The sequence below is a fragment of the Saccopteryx leptura genome, chromosome 2 (assembly GCF_036850995.1).
Source record: "Saccopteryx leptura isolate mSacLep1 chromosome 2, mSacLep1_pri_phased_curated, whole genome shotgun sequence".
Classification (NCBI taxonomy): domain Eukaryota; kingdom Metazoa; phylum Chordata; class Mammalia; order Chiroptera; family Emballonuridae; genus Saccopteryx; species Saccopteryx leptura.
Genome location: NC_089504.1, coordinates 37580175 through 37595462, shown reverse-complemented (window position 1 = coordinate 37595462; position 15288 = coordinate 37580175). Strand labels below are relative to the sequence as shown.

The 15288-nt window shown below is 49.7% G+C and overlaps 2 protein-coding genes across 2 annotated transcripts; one reads left to right on the top strand and one right to left on the bottom strand.

Moving 5' to 3' along the window:
- Positions 1–52: 52 nt before the first annotated feature.
- On the top strand, positions 53–4476 carry CREB3 (cAMP responsive element binding protein 3). Its single transcript, XM_066367703.1, has 10 exons — positions 53–188; positions 501–638; positions 736–910; positions 987–1054; positions 1166–1255; positions 2625–2731; positions 2839–2907; positions 3593–3677; positions 3765–3849; positions 3930–4476. The coding sequence occupies exons 1-10, from the start codon at positions 174–176 to the stop codon at positions 4232–4234; spliced, it is 1137 nt and encodes a 378-aa protein (XP_066223800.1). The 5' UTR covers positions 53–173; the 3' UTR covers positions 4235–4476.
- GBA2 (glucosylceramidase beta 2) lies at positions 4401–15269 on the bottom strand. Its single transcript, XM_066367698.1, has 17 exons — positions 14854–15269; positions 11414–11505; positions 11003–11118; positions 9360–9578; positions 8813–9052; positions 8405–8507; positions 8094–8247; positions 7878–8003; positions 7510–7682; positions 7163–7267; positions 6861–6968; positions 6618–6769; positions 6396–6502; positions 6105–6247; positions 5910–6025; positions 5216–5407; positions 4401–4920 (listed from the first exon to the last, which is right to left on the bottom strand). The coding sequence occupies exons 1-17, from the start codon at positions 15186–15188 to the stop codon at positions 4645–4647; spliced, it is 2757 nt and encodes a 918-aa protein (XP_066223795.1). The 5' UTR covers positions 15189–15269; the 3' UTR covers positions 4401–4644.
- Between the last annotated feature and the right edge of the window lie 19 nt (positions 15270–15288).

Below are 15288 nucleotides of genomic sequence, written 5' to 3'. Positions count from 1 at the left end.
TGGCCCTCGCTCTCGATGTTCGGGAGACGGCCGAAGACCGGCCGCCCCTCCCCGGCAGGAAGCAAGGGTGCGGCGCTATCTGGGAAAGACGTTCGAACTGCGCTCCAGTTCCTTTTCAGCCTCTGGTCCTTCCTTTTTCTAGCTTGAGGCGAAGGCGGAGCTGATTCCCCGGAATGCCCGCCCTCGGGGTATGAGGCAGCAGGGACGTCTCCTCTATTTGCATAGCTCCCGGGACGTGGCGCCGCACGCAGGCCACTTCCTCGTTACAGGGAACTTCAAGTCCCGAAAGCCTTGTGGGTAGGCGCGTCACTTCCGTTGTGTTGGAAGCTGCGGGGAATCGACAGATCCAGCGTCGACAACTAGTAGCTAGCGGGAAAGCCGCCTGAAAAGGGACAAGCGGATAGGTGGGGCACACTGACCATCGGTGGGAGCCCTGCATGGGATTCGGGGTTGGGGTCAGGTGGAGGGGTGAACTGTGTTTTTGCCCATTCTTTTCATAGGTGTCAAATATGGAGCTGGCGTTGGACCCGGGTGACAAGGACCTGCTGGGCTTCCTGTTAGAGGAAAGCGGAGATTTGGGGGCGGCGCCCAACGAGGCCCCAGAGGCTTCACTGGACTGGGAGTTGTTGCTTTCTGAGGTGGGTGAGGGCACTGAGTCAGGGAGGCGCAGGGCGGGGTGTTCGTGAGGCAAGGGGTGGTGATAGGTCAAGGACTGTTCATTTGAACCCTCTGCAGGCACTGAGCGATTGGGACGCGGAAGATTTCCTGAGCGATTGGGACGGGGAGGATTTTCTGGGCGCCCTGCCGAGTCCGCCAGCATCTTTGAACATTCTCAGTAACTCTAATCCCCGTCTTGTCCACCATGATCACTCCTACTCTCTCCCACAAGAACATGTTTCCATAGATGTAGGTGAGTATGAAATGGTGAAGTTTGAGGGGGGAAGGAGAGGACTCATGGGCCTGGCCATTCACTTTGTCTTTTGCAGACAGTGGGAGCATCGGGAAAGAAGGACCTCACATAACTCCCCTGCATGTGGAGGAGCCGGCAGAGCAGGTATTTTATTTATGGGCGGATTATTCCTATATCGCAGGGGTCTGGGGCCAGATTCCTCATTCCTCTCTTGACATCCCCTTGCAACTCTGCTGCCCACTTTTCTTAATCCAGGAGATCGTTAGGCTGATACTGACAGATGAGGAGAAAATACTGTTGGAACAGGAGGGGCATACTCTGCCTGGAACGCTTCCTCTCACTAAGGTAAGACTTCCATTAGTTGAGCAAAGGCTGGAAAGGGGTTTTGGGTCCCCAGTAGGCCAGTCTGTTAATTTTATCAGTAACTTGAAAAAGGGATGAGGTGAGAAATTTAGCAGATTTGCTAATAGGAAGCTGGGGGGTATAGTCAATATGCTGGATGCACAGACAGATTCTGGTTTTGGTAGCCTGCACAGATTTTGGTGTTCTTTTTAAGAAATAATTCAAAATCGTCAGTGCATTAGTATAGGGACTTAGAAAGGACTGCAAGCAAGGGGCTCTGACACTTAGATTTTACTAGTTTCATGGTAATCCACCTATAGCAGGAAGTAGAGTTAAATTTTTAGGCTGGACTAAGTAGTATAACAAGAATAAATCTAAATTCCTGAGTTTTAAGTTTCAAGCAATGAACGGCAGCTTCACAAGCATATTATGGTACAGTGATGAAGTTAATGTTCACTGACAGAAAGATTGAGAATTTTAGATTCTCAAAAGCACAAGTCAGCAGTATGATATGGCTACAAAGAAAGTGAATGGGGTTTGGAGGCTGTGTCAATAGAGGTGTTGCCTCTGGAAGGGCAGGGACTAACTTTTTGATACTGGATAGATCACATCTTAGTGTCTAGTTTTGAGCCCAGATATTTGACAGATATTTAAAAGATGAAGCCCCTCCTGAAGACATAAGGTGATGTGTTAAAAATATTTGCCCAGCCTGACCTGGCAGTGGCCCAGTGAACAGAGAATTGGATCAGGGCACAGAGGTCCCAGGTACGAAGCCCCGAGGTCGCTGGCTTGAGTACGGGCTCATCCAGCTTGAGCGTGGTATCATAGACATGACTCAATGGTCGCTGGCTTGAGCAAGGGGTCACTCGCTCTACTGTAGCCCCTGGTCAAGGTATATATGAGAAAGCAATCAATGAACAACTAAGGTGCTGCCACAAAGAATTGATGCTTCTCATTTCTCTCCCTTCCTGTCTGTCCCTCTCTCTGTCAAAAAAAAAAAAAAAAAAAAAAAATTATTTTTTGCCCAGATCAACTGAGAACATGTTGAGTGCCTTAAAATACCTACAGACCATTTAATTTGTTCTGTAAGGCCTGAGATTAGGTGCTAGATAAGTCCAGTGGATAGAAATTATAGAGGCAGATGTTGGCTCAGGATAAGGAAATTTTTAATTAGTAAAATTGTTAAAAATCATGTGACTTGTGAGGGCATTAACACCTGGTACTTGGAGGCATTCAGCCAGAAGCCAAGTGCTTATTGGTCAGGGAAGCTGTAGAAAGGAATCCTGCATTGGAAAGATGATTGGACTCAGTTGCCTTACAACTCTTTGGTCCAGTGGTCTGATGATTACCCCTTTTTCTTATATTTTCTCAGATGGAGGAACAAGTTCTGAAACGAGTACGGAGGAAGATTCGAAATAAAAAGTCTGCTCAAGAGAGCCGCAGGAAGAAGAAGGTGTATGTGGGAGGTTTAGAGAGCAGGTATAATGGGAGAGAAACTGTGGGGTGGTGTGAACAGAAGTAGCCAGAAGAGGTAGGTTTTTGAAAGGAGTATCCAGACCATGTCCCCACATCCCTGTTATTTTTAGGGTCTTGAAATACACAGCCCAGAATCTGGAGCTACAGAACAAAGTACAGCTCCTGGAGGAACAGAATCTGTAAGCAACTCTCGAACAGTAGTGCTGTCTCATCCCTCCCATGTAATGCTGTGTCTCTTTTCCCTGCTGTACACTTGATTTCCAGCTGGGCAGCTTCCACACACAAGACCTGATGCTTGGTCCTTACTGGGTTTCTGATTCTATGAAGTTCACAGTAATAGGGAATATTCACAAGTAACTAAGGATAAGTTAAGAATCAAGAAAAGACAGCGGGAATAAGAAAGACCTCATGGGGTAGACATTTGAAAAATAGGATTCCAGGTAGTAGGATGGGGTGGAGAGTGTCCTAGGGAAAGAGAACAGAGCAGTTGTCTGGCTGGAACCCTAACAAAGGTGAGTTGGGCCAGAAAATAGAGAACATAGACTGCCTGGTGAGGATTAAGAGCACAGCCAATTAGGCAGTGTAGAACCACTGACTTTGCAAAGGAGTTTAAGTCAAGGCAGAGCAGAGAGGTGTGTATTTGTTTTAATGAGGAACTTCAGGCATTTTGTCCAGAGAGGATGAAGTCATTTGCAAAAATAGGATAAAAAGTAAGAGACTTAGTGTTCCTGGGTCTATCTCATGTATACAGAAAGTATACGTTATTAGACTTTTTTTTTGAGAGAAAGAGGATCCGGTGCACAGAGGGTTTCATTGTATCTCAGGGTGCCAGGGTGCAGGGGCTGCTCACTGTCTGTTTTCTAGGTCGCTCCTGGATCAACTGAGGAGACTCCAGGCCATGGTGATTCAGATATCAAACAGAACCAGCAGTAGCAGCACCTGTGTCTTGGTGAGGATGCTGATGGAAGGCAAAATCCTTCTCTTAGGTGCAGGGACGGGTGCAATCCAGAGCTCATTTCCTTTTTCTGTGCTCCAGGTCCTGCTGTTCTCCTTCTGTCTCATCTTTGTACCTGCTATGTACTCCTCTGACACAAGGGGGAGCCTGCCAGCTGAGCTCGGAGGTAAGAGACTTGAGGGTACCATTTAGGGTGGACTGGTGGGAGAAGCCTGGCCTGCCTCTAAGGAATGTTTGTCTCCTCAGTGTTATCCCGACAGCTTCGGGCCCTCCCTCACCAGCTGGAGCCGTCAGTTCTACAGTCAGAGGTACCAAAGGATAGCTCAGACCGTGAACTCCAGGCTCCTGGCAACTCTTGCTGCCTGCTCTACCACATGCTTCAGGCTCCTAGCACACAGCCTCCCCTGAAGTTGCCACTCCATGACCCCTTCTCAAAGTTCCCCTGCCCAGGTCCCGTCCTTCTCTTGCAGGCAAATCTTACAAGAGAGTGGGGATGGCTCCCTGCCCATAGCCCCATATCTGTTATCTTACAGGGTAGATACTCAGGCTAGATGGGAGGCCTGGGCCTCCAGTCTGTGTCCAAATGAAAAGGAATGGGAGGGTTAGTCTTAGCTTCTGTGCCCTGTCAGGAAGCCTGAGGGCTCAAACACACCACACTTACCGGCTTTCTGGGTCTTTTATTTGTACCCATGCATGTCTATCACCGCATGAATGAACTTGGGGAAATCAACTGACCTTTAATATTTCATGCAATGAGGGAATGGGGAGGAAAGAAATAAATAAGTGATTCTGATGCTTGGGTCACCCTCAACCCCTTTACTGGGTTGGTTGGATGGGGAAAAGGGAAGAGACATGATTGTCCTGGTGGCTCAGGGTTGCAGGAGACTGGGGGGGTGGGGGAGGAGCAAAAGCCAGGCAGGAGGCTGGACTGTTAGCACCTCCCTCCCTTAGTTCGGAGAGCTCATTCTGGGCTTGGGTTTGCCATGGTTTCCTTTGGTCTGAGTTTAGATCCTGTGCTTAGTCCAGTACCCTGTTCAGCTGTTGGCTTAGAGGTCTTTTTATGCCGCTGCTGCAGGGCCAGCTGCATGGCCCAGATGCTCAGTGGCCGCATGTAGGCCAGAGAGCGGAACACTCGCTGTTGGCAGTATGCCTCAGGGGTCTGGAAGGCCAGGCCCAGGCGCTCCCACACAGTACGATAGCAGCCTTCAGCTGTCTGGAAGCCCTCCCAAATCAGGCCCTGTAGGGAGAGATGACAGTCACATTAGACATTAGTTGGCAACCTGTGAATGGCCACTTTAGCTGGTCAGATGGAGAGAGTAGGGTCTCTGCCCTCAGGCGGTTCCCAGTAAATGGGGGAGGTAAACTTAATTACAGAAGACTGAAGGCAAGAGATGGAATGTGTGCCAGGGAAGAGGGAAGCTTTCTGGGTGGGTCAGATGGCACTGGGTTAGGCAGTAGAAATGTTGGAGGGCTGATCAAGAGTGCTGAGTCACAGTATAGCTGCTGGAGAGGTGGGAAAAGCGGTGCATTACCTCCTGGATCATGGTGGCTGCCAGCCCATAGACCACACCCACCCAGACTTCATCAGACTGGACACTGGATCTATCAGGGACACCATGGGGCTGCATCCCATTCACAGCCCCCATGGCCCCTCCTGCAAAGGTCTTGACATTGAACTCGAAGATAGTTTGGAGAGCACGGATCACATGTGGGGTAGGAAATACCTACAGGGGCAAAGGCAGAAACATGAATCTTTTTTTTTTTTCTTCTCATTTTTCTGAAGCTGGAAACGGGGAGAGACAGTCAGACAGACTCCCGCATGCGCCCGACGGGGATCCACCCGGCACGTCCACCATGGGGCGACGCTCTGCCCACCAGGGGGCGATAATCTGCCCATCCTGGGCGTCGCCATGCTGCGACCAGAGCCACTCTAGCGCCTGAGGCAGAGGCCACAGAGCCATCCCCAGCGCCCGGGCCATCTTTGCTCCAATGGAGCCTTGGCTGCGGGAGGGGAAGAGAGAGACAGAGAGGAAAGCGCGGCGGAGGGGTGGAGAAGCAAATGGGCGCTTCTCCTGTGTGCTCTGGCCGGGAATCGAACCCGGGTCCTCCGCACGCTAGGCCGACGCTCTACCGCTGAGCCAACCGGCCAGGGCTGAATCTCTTAAACTTGCTTCATACCTCTAGGAAGAACCCATCTTCCTGGTTCCTCCTCCTAGTCTCTCTCACCTCAGTGTCTCCTTCTCCCAGACCACTGGCCCTGAGGAACCACTGGCCAGCACACTGGTCAGACATGATGCTACAAGACTGAGGCTGACAGCTGCAATCATAGTTGTAGTAGCGGCCTGGAGTGGAGGAAAGGCAAAGTAAGGCTCCTTCTGCCTCCATAGCTGCCTTAAGACTCCTTAGAATCCCCCAACTCACCATTCCACAGCAATCTCTCATAGGCTTCTTGGCCCCGGCTCAGGATGGAAGAAAACTTATCTTGGATATCCTGTGTCCCACACAGAGCGGCCATCTGGACCATCATAGCCACAGCTGCTAGCCACAGTCCTCCACAGTAAGCACTGATCAGGAAAATGGGTTCAGGGTCAGACTGGCCGCTCCAGCCATTCCCATGCCATGTAACAGGAAATGAGCCACTCTTCCTGGGCCCACAATCCCTTAGTGCTCAGTTCCCCACCTCAGACCCCCTGGAAATCCCTGCCCCCCAACCTGGGGCCTGTGGTGACCCATGCATCATAGGTCTGGTCTGCATAGCCTCCATTTTCAATGAGTCCATCTTGGTCCTTGTCAAACTTCATTTCAGACTCCATCACAGCCTAGAGAGGGACCAAGATACTGAAGACCTAGATACTAAGGAAAGGCAATAGCCAGCTCGCTCTCCCCAAACACCAGTCATGCCCTGGCATTGGCCACTGTACATGCATCCCTTACCAGACACACAGGCCACATGTCCCTCAGGAAGCCCTTGTCCCCCGTCAGGTAATAGTCCCGATAAACCTGCAGCACAAACTTCAGATTCAGGTCCTTCCAGTCGGCAGTATCATGGATCACATATGCATTGACCCGGAGCCATGGCTCATCATCTGTGGGAAGAAAGGGAACCTGGTTCATTTGCCTTGGTGGTTAGAGTAGAGGGTGCTCAAGTTGAGAGAGGGAAGGTGGAAGGACTTTTACCTGGGTCCCCAATATCATGAGGGATGACGTTTCTCCTTTTCACAGGTGCCATGACCCCACTCATCAGGTACCGTCGCCATGTCAGGTCTTCCCTGAGTGTGGCCAGAGCTGGGGAGGCAGACATACAAGTCAGGTGGGTAGAGAATGGTCAGGCCTGGGGTGGTGCCAAGCTGTGTGTGTGACCCCAGAAGGGAACCAATAAACAGGATGTAGGTATGTTTTGGGGGAAGACAATCTGAGGGACCACAAAAGTTCAGGGGTTTGGGCAGCTAAGAGACAGAAAAAGCACAAGAGACCCTCACCCATGTCATACTGCAAGCTAAGCTCGAGCTTGGGCCAAAGCATGATGAGGGCGAAGGAAGCGTAGAAGTGGACATCGTATGTGTTGTACATGCGATATTCCTGGCCTGGAGGAATAAGGGAGATACATTGTTGCCAGAATTCCTGCTTCCCCTTCTTGTTCCCCTCCCTACATAGCTTGTCCTCTAAAGTTAGGGGTGGGGCACTGTCGCACGCCACATCTGCTAGTTACCCCTCATCCTAACCAATAACCTGGAGTAGGCAAACCTTACCATCCTGCCTCATGGTAGGGCACTAACTGGCCTCACAGATACCACCTGCCATACTATGGCCCACCAGCAGCCCATACCTTCAAGGTAGCCAAAGCGACCATATTCCGTAAGGAGGGGGCGGAGCTGACGCATGTTCCCTGCCAGCTCCTCTAGTAGGGAGTCTTCAGGAACTTCCAGCCATATTGTGCCTCCATCAGCCAGAAAGTATAGTTCATTGAAGAGTGCAGATTTGTACCAGGCAGGCAAGGACCTGGGAGTCGGGAGAAGAATGGTCTAATGAGTGGACCTCCCAGAAAAGAAAGAACTGGGGTTCAGTATAGAGTGGGGGCACCAAAATCCCAGCCCAGTTCTGCTGACTTTGGTGGGTGGAGAGTGAATCAAGGAGTCCTAGCTGAAGTGTAAGAGCCTGGCTGGAAGAAAGACAAGAGATGGGCCACACTGGCACCTGTCATCCAATACTGGGCTCTGCCAAGCTGAGATCCTCTCTTCCCAGTCTGGGTATTGGCACAGTGCATAGTGGCTAAGGGCGGGCGCTGCATCACCACCTGAGCCAAAGAACCTTGTGTATCGCCTGGAGTGGAAAGAAAGGGAGTGATGAGAACATAGGCTCCATGTCAGAGTGCTAGCACCTTGGATCTGTGTACTCTTTCAGTCACCTCACCTGTAGTAGACCTTGCCCTTAGCTCCAAACATGATTCTGGGCATGTCCCAAGCCAGTGAGAACTCCAGGCGGCACTGGCCTCGAGGTGGCAGCTTACCTGTCACACACACAGCCCCAGCGAGGCCTACCTCTTTCGGAGAGGGGCTGCTTGGGCCTGAGAGAAGCACAGAGGAATCAGCACAGGCACCACCTTCAGTCCCAGGGATCCCTAACGTGGGAACAAGGCCCAGTCTTTTCCAGGCCTCCCACCCTACTCCCCAGACAGGCACAGCCTCTCTTCCCACCACCTCCCTGTTAGACCCCCCCATCACCAGCAGGGGAGTCCAGCTGTCCATCCTGAAGTAGATCCTGCCACACCTGCTGCCCAGTGCTGTCAGGGTCAAAAGCTGTGATGTGGGTTATGGTCGTATCTACCTGTTCAAGGGCCAAAGACAGTGAGGGGAAGCTCTACAAAAGCTGTGATGTGGGTTATGGTCGTATCTACCTGTTAAAGGGCCAAAGACAGTGAGGGGAAGCTCTATAAGTGTGCTGGTTTCTGACGAACACTAGCTCCTGTTACATATTCCCACTTCCTTAAAGCCCAGAAGGCTTAAGGGCTGTGGTGAGGGTGGGACTCAAAAGTTTAGGGAATGAGATCACGGTGAGAGGGGGTGGGCTCAGGGGCCAGGCTGGGGTAGTGGTTCAGAGGTTAACATACTGTGTAGGACAGAGGTCCGTACCGTGAGTCGTGCAGCCACAGCCATCGTGTAGGGATTTGGAAGGGTTGGATGATGCAGCAGCAGTCCCCGGACAGTCTCCCCATCACGCTCCAGACAGAAGGGCTCGTTCCACAAACCCCCTGGGGCATCGTCCCCATCTCCCAGTCCATTCCGCATGGAGAACATGATGGACACATCCAGAGCTTCGTCCCCTTCATTTTCCACATCCCACACAAAGACTCCTACAGGCAGGCTGCTGTCCTGGGAGCAAAAGATCAGACTCAGATGGTCCCAGTTTAGCCCCTCCTGGGCCCATTCCCCAGGATCAAACCTCGTACCAAGGACCTGACTCAAATACTCTTAGTATACTCTCTTGTCTTCCACTTACATCTCCCCATGTTCCCAGGCATGCTGTCTGCTGGGAGACACAAGACCAGTTGGGCAGTGGTCCTGAGAAGTCAGCATGATGTTCATGCTCCAACCCCTTCTTTCATAGTTCGTGGAATTTCCAGCAGAGACAGATCCCAAGGAAGGGAGGATAAGGGAGGAAACAGAGCGGGACTCTCACCTGGTAGTCATGGGGCAAGATGGGTGTGATCTGGCGGCAGGTGAGGGTGACATTCTGGCCAGGAAGCTGATAGACAGTCCAGGCTCGTGGATAGAGGGCGTGGTAGAATGCAAAGTACCCACACAGGCCCCAGTTCCAGCTGTGCAGGACACTTGGGCGCTCCACAGACAGCACTTGCTGGTACACAGTCTGCCCTTCCCGACGCAAGCACACTGTGAACTAAACCAAAAGTGAAAATAGGCTACAATGGGGTAACCCACAGGCACTTTAAACTAGTTCCCGAAGTTGCCAGCTTGAGCATGGGCTCATCTGGTTTGAGCAAAGCTCACCAGCTTGGACCCAAGGTTGCTGGCTTGAGCAAGGGGTTACTCAGTCTGCTGTAGCCCCATGGCAAAGGCACATATGAGAAAGCAATCAATGAACTAAGGTGTCACAATGAAAAACTAATGATTGATGCTTCTCATCTCTCTGCGATCCTCTGTCTGTCCCTATCTACACCTCTCTCTGACTCTGTCTCTGTAAAAAACAAAACAAACAAACAAAAACATATATAGGTTTTTGTAATAGTAGATAATGGTTAAGACCATGGGCTCTTAACTACAGAGGGAACTGGTCTGAATCCCAGTGCTTCTGCTTACCAACTGTGTGATCTTGGTCATGTTACTAAATCTCTCTAGATCTTAATTTCCTCATTTGTAAATGGGAATAATAATGATGCTTATAGAATTGTCTTTAAGTATTAAATATACAAAAACTCTAACACACGTTAAGCATGCAATAATTACTTTAACTGTAGAGTCACAATTCTGGAAGGTATTTCCCTGGGGATACCTAAGGGATGAGCCAGAGAGGAAGCTTGAGACACTGGGCAGGGCTGATAAATCTAACTAGGAGGACAGGCTCATTAATTGGGCTCAAGGTCTGCTAGTCATTTCTCCTTTGAAGATGAGCTGAAAGCTGAAGGCATCGTTCAGACAGGAAATAGGAACTTGGTGGACAACTCAACATGGGAGGTCACTAGAGAGATGATGAAAGGTAGATCACATGTCTCTGGCAATTGAAGGCCCAGATGTGATGAAGGAACAGAGGGAAAAGAAGCAAAGCTTCAGAAAAAGGGTTGAAGGGAGAGGAGGGGCTTCCCAGGCCCTGAGCCAGAGAGACCTCCAGAAGACTACCAGCACAGCAGCTGACCTCTGGCTGAAGGCTAGCGAACCCGAGTGGGCAGTTGGTGCTCTATATGCACCTTTCCCCCCTTGCATTTGTAGACTTCTGGTTTTGTTTTCCCTTATGGTCCTACTACATGTCCTTTCAACCAGGTTAACTGATCTGGAAATTCTTTCTGTGACTGAATAGTAGCTCAGCTAGTGGAGCTGGGGCAGCAAGTAGGTAGGAGGCATTTATTAGAGAAATAAAGGGCACAGATGTGCCAGGGATGTTTACTCTTTCAAGGAATGTGTGCTTTATGAGTGTCTCATTGCTATAGTACATAGGGCTGGGCACACAGAAGAAATCCTGAAAGGACTTACTGGACTGGATCATGTACACATCTAATTGCCACATCCTACATTAGCCAATAGCCAACAGACCCATCTTGGCCTGGAGAGGTACTGTCTTGGACCTCTTCTCAACCACCTGGCTCTTACTTGGTCAGCAATGACTGTCCGATGCTGGTACATTCCAGGATTAAGCTGCCAGCGACAGAACTGGCCTCTCCAGCCTCGGGTGATAGTGCCTCCCCCGATGCCACCCAAGGGACAACCTAGAGAGAGAATCAGGATGTTACTGGAATAATGAGGAGAAGAAAACAAGCCCATTTCTCACTTTTAGATTTTAAAGATGGGTTCCTTTAAAAAGCCTGGGGATGTGAAATCAACACATTGTATATCTTAACTTATACAATGTTATATGCCAATTGTATCAGTAAAGCTTGGGGGGAAAAACCCTAGGGGATGGAGGCAGTGAATCTTGCCTAACCTGTAAGCACTTTTGCCTAGCTCCACTCCCTCTTTGGAGGCTAGGCCCTCTGAACAGGGCAGAGCTGAGGTGAGGCTCACCATAGATCTGTCTCAGGGGTACAAAGTTGATGAGGTCGATGAAAGGTTTCTTCTTCTCCACCTGAGTCTTCTGGTACCACCAATGCAAGTATCTGAGGAGCAAGAGGCATTGTGAATGACAAGGATTGTGGGCGGTGCTTCCTGGGCTGTAATCACCTACCTCTTTCAGGACACCCAGCTGTGATTCCCCATTAAATGTTCCAGGGACCCAACACTTTTGCTTCTAAACCTCTCCTCCTCTCAACTTTTGCACCCCAGCTTACAGTGCGGGAAGGTCTTTGTCTCTCCTCTCTGATCTTGCCTCACCTCTACCACTGTTTTAGCTTACCACAGGAGCTTTTGTCCAAGGTGTTGAAAGGGCCAGTGATGGTTTCTTGACCTACAACTCCCCACTCCCACAGGCATAGGGTGCTGGAATAATTTTCTTTTTAAAATTATTATTTTTCCTCCTGATTATGACAGGTAAAAATCTGTAGAATCCAGTAGGTGAGAGGGGCAAAAAATTCCACCCATAGACAACCAGTGGTTACATTTCCTTTTTTTAAAAAAAATTTTTTCTTAAGTGAGAGCAGGGAGGCAGAGAGACAGACTCCTGCATGTACCCTGACCAGGATCCACCCAGCAAGCCCCCTACTGGGCAATGCTCTGGCCATCTGGGGCCATTTTGGCACTCGAGGCGGGGCCATGGTACCATCCTCAGCTCCCAGGGCCAACGTGCTCAAACAGAGTTATAGCTGCGGGAGGGGAAGAGAGAGATAGAGAAAAGCGAGAGGGGAGGGGTGGAGAAGCAGATGGTTGCTTCTCTTGTGTGCCCTGACTGGGAATTGAACCTGGGACATCCAAATGCTGAGCCAAAGCTCTATCACTGAGCCAACCGGCTAGGGCCATACATTCCTTATTTTTTTAATTTTTAATTTCAAAACTTAAACTGTAAGCTTTGTGATTTTGCTCTCTCATAATATCCTAGTAAAGCCTTTTAAAAAAATTAACATTTTCCTGGGTTTTTCACAGCTCTACGTCCCATAGGCAAATGATTCTGTTTGAGATTCAAAGCTCTGACATCTGTCCTAGACCACCTTCTAATCCTACTTTCTACAAATTCCCATTTGTGGTGGGTCCTCACTAAGCAACCCCTGCCCTGTGAGACTCTCTCAATTCTACTCTCCTCCCTACCCAGCCATTTTATACTCATTATTCAAGCACAACACTTGTAATAGTGTAATTCTGGAAGTAATCCTTCTAAGCCTCAGTTTCCTCAGCTACAAAATGGGAATATGTTCCTAGCTACCTACCTCATGGAATGGCTGAAAGAGCAAATGATATAATAGATAGCCATCAAGTGGAATACCTGTGTCAGGTATGATCATTACTTGTACATACACTATCTCAATTCTCAATCCGATGCCCTCTTGTTATTTTAGTGTTTCTCATGTGAGTCTGACATACATTTAAGTTCCCTGGGGAAAGGCACAATGACGATGACTAATACCTGTAATTTAAAGCACAAAGCAGGGCACAAGCTCTGCTGTCAGTAAATATTTGCTGATTTTACATGTGAATGTACAAACAGTGGGGCATGAGAGATGAACAGGACAGGAGCAAGGGAAGGAGAAATGTGCTCAAAGAACAGGGATACATTCTAGGGGTAGGAGGAAAGGGAGGGAAGACAAAGGATGAGATGGGAAGGCAGAAGATCCTCCCTCCCAGCTTAGAGGAAACTGGACTCTGAAACTAGAGACCAGAAAGGATTGGTGAGGGGAAAGAGCATGCAGCAGGGATTAGGGCAGTAAGGGAGAAATGCAAGCTATGAGGACAGGCAGAACAAAGAAATACCTAGTATAGAACTAGCACTCAATAAATATTTATTGAATGAATGGCCTCTATCTGGAAGAGAGAGCAATCAAAACTGAGTCTGGACTACTCTGAGGCCAAGGCAACTCTGTCTTGCTGGAGCTACTTATTTTCTGTGCCCTCAGTTCAGCTCTTTGTCCCGCTCCCTTAATTTTGCAGCTGGCCATTCTTGCTGTATTTGGCCTTCTCCATAATTTCAGCCCCAATTTAAGAATTATCATTCAGAATTTTTTATTGTCTCACCCCTGTTTTTCTCCTCAATGCAGGACCTCATTCCATTCCAAAAATCCTGTGTTGGTGGCCCCCACCCTATCCTGGTATGGGAAGCTAAGGTCCCAGGGGGCTGAGCACAGCTTCAGGCCTCTATGACTCAGCTCATATATAGGGACAGAGGGATTAGGATAACCCCCAAATTCTTTATCTCAATGTTCCCACCACATGCACCCCAATGTGCTCCTCTCAGTACTCTGGCCCTAGATCCTGCCTTGACCCAAAGGCTTTTGTGATCAAGGTTGGGCTGCTTCAGTTTCAGAAGCAGCCTGGAGGGATGACTGTTTTCTGGCACAGGCCACCCACAAGGACTGGCAAAGTAGCAGGACACCCAGGCAGCACCAGGCCCCTCCCACTTTCTAGGGCTGGGCTTAGATAAATGGACTCCCTACCCCAGCCCCACAGCACTGACTGGAAAAGGGAAGGATTCCTTTAAAGGCTGTCAGGGCTGGGTTTTCCAACCTTTATGCCTCGCTCCCTGGATATGTGTTTACTGACTGTGTGTACTGACTCATAATGACCTCAAGGTGATGCTTTTTGTCCTCACATCCACCTGTTCCTGTTAATATGTCTCAGATTCTCCATCACTAGTTTTTGAACTCAGTGGGGATCTGGAAGGATCTAGACAAGTTCTGCAGCTCAGAATAAGCTCTTCAGGAGTCTGCAATTGTTGAGTAGGGAGTGCAGGGGGAGAGCGACACCAGGGCAGGCTCTGGAAGACTATTACCCTGAGGACACCTATGGCAGTACCTCTCTGATCAGAGGTCTTTGCTTTTTATATCAGGGCCTGTCTGTCCCAGAGTAGAGTGAACAGCATCTCTCACTGCCCTCTGCTTAGGGTTAAGAGAGCAGGCAGGCTCTCACCCTAGAGCTAAAGCTTGATGGGTGTTGGACTATAATGTGGTGTGCCTAAACAGGGTAGGGAGAATACTCCAGTTGCTCAGGGGAATCTGAGAACCACCCCTCCCAAATAAAACAACAATGTGTCAGTACCACAGCAGCCAGACAGTCCTTTCCTACCCTGCCACAAAACATAGCTAATCCCAGAGTAGTCTTTGGAAAAGGGTATGTGAGCGGGAGCCTAAATGGGAAAGGCCGATTGCAGGCCTAAATGTTTCTGCTCTTTCCTGCTAAAGAGACAATTACTGCGAGTATAGGGTTGCAAAAAAGTGTGACCTGGTCTCAGTCTCCAAAATCAAGGCTCAGAATATGTTGGGGACAGGGGCCACTTGACTGGAATAAGGCACATATCTGTTTTCTCACCCTTTCCACTTCTGGGAACAAAGTGAAGCCCATCTAGGCAATGGGATTCTACTCACCTCAAGCCCATGCCCAGATGCTTTATTAGGTTGCTTAGAGAGATGTCATTGGCATTAAAGGGTTTCCTCTTCTCTGCAAATTCATGAGCCAAGCAGATGCGCCAACCAAAGGAAGGCACCTGGTAGCCCTTAGCTTTACCCTCGTAGGAAGCCATCAGCTGCCCAGAGTCCTCCGGATTGCTGTAGCCCAACTCATTTTGGGATGCGCTGTCCTCAGGGATCTCGCAGTCAGTAACCTGCACACCCTCAGTGCCTCCAGTATCTTCAGGGCAATAAACCTGTGGATCGCCTTTGGCACAACTGGTCTGCTCCGAGGCTGGGACTCCGGTTCCCATGCTCCCTGGATCCTGGGTACCCACGACCTCGATGGCCTCAGGTCCCAAGCCTTCTGGTACAAAGTATCTCGCCAGCCAAGTCCAGATGCGGATGCGGATT

Excerpts from the sequence above, each read along its gene's own strand:
- CREB3 (XM_066367703.1), top strand. Across the intron at positions 1,055-1,165 it reads TGGAGGAGCCGGCAGAGCAG|GAGATCGTTAGGCTGATACT; the intron begins GTATTTTATTTA and ends TTCTTAATCCAG. Across the intron at positions 3,850-3,929 it reads CCTGCCAGCTGAGCTCGGAG|TGTTATCCCGACAGCTTCGG; the intron begins GTAAGAGACTTG and ends TTGTCTCCTCAG.
- GBA2 (XM_066367698.1), bottom strand. The coding sequence starts at position 15,188 with ATGGGAACCGGAGTCCCAGCCTCGGAGCAGACCAGTTGTGCCAAAGGC. Across the intron at positions 11,506-14,853 it reads CATCTGGGCATGGGCTTGAG|ATACTTGCATTGGTGGTACC; the intron begins GTGAGTAGAATC and ends CTTGCTCCTCAG. Across the intron at positions 8,004-8,093 it reads AAGGGCAAGGTCTACTACAG|GCGATACACAAGGTTCTTTG; the intron begins GTGAGGTGACTG and ends TTTCCACTCCAG.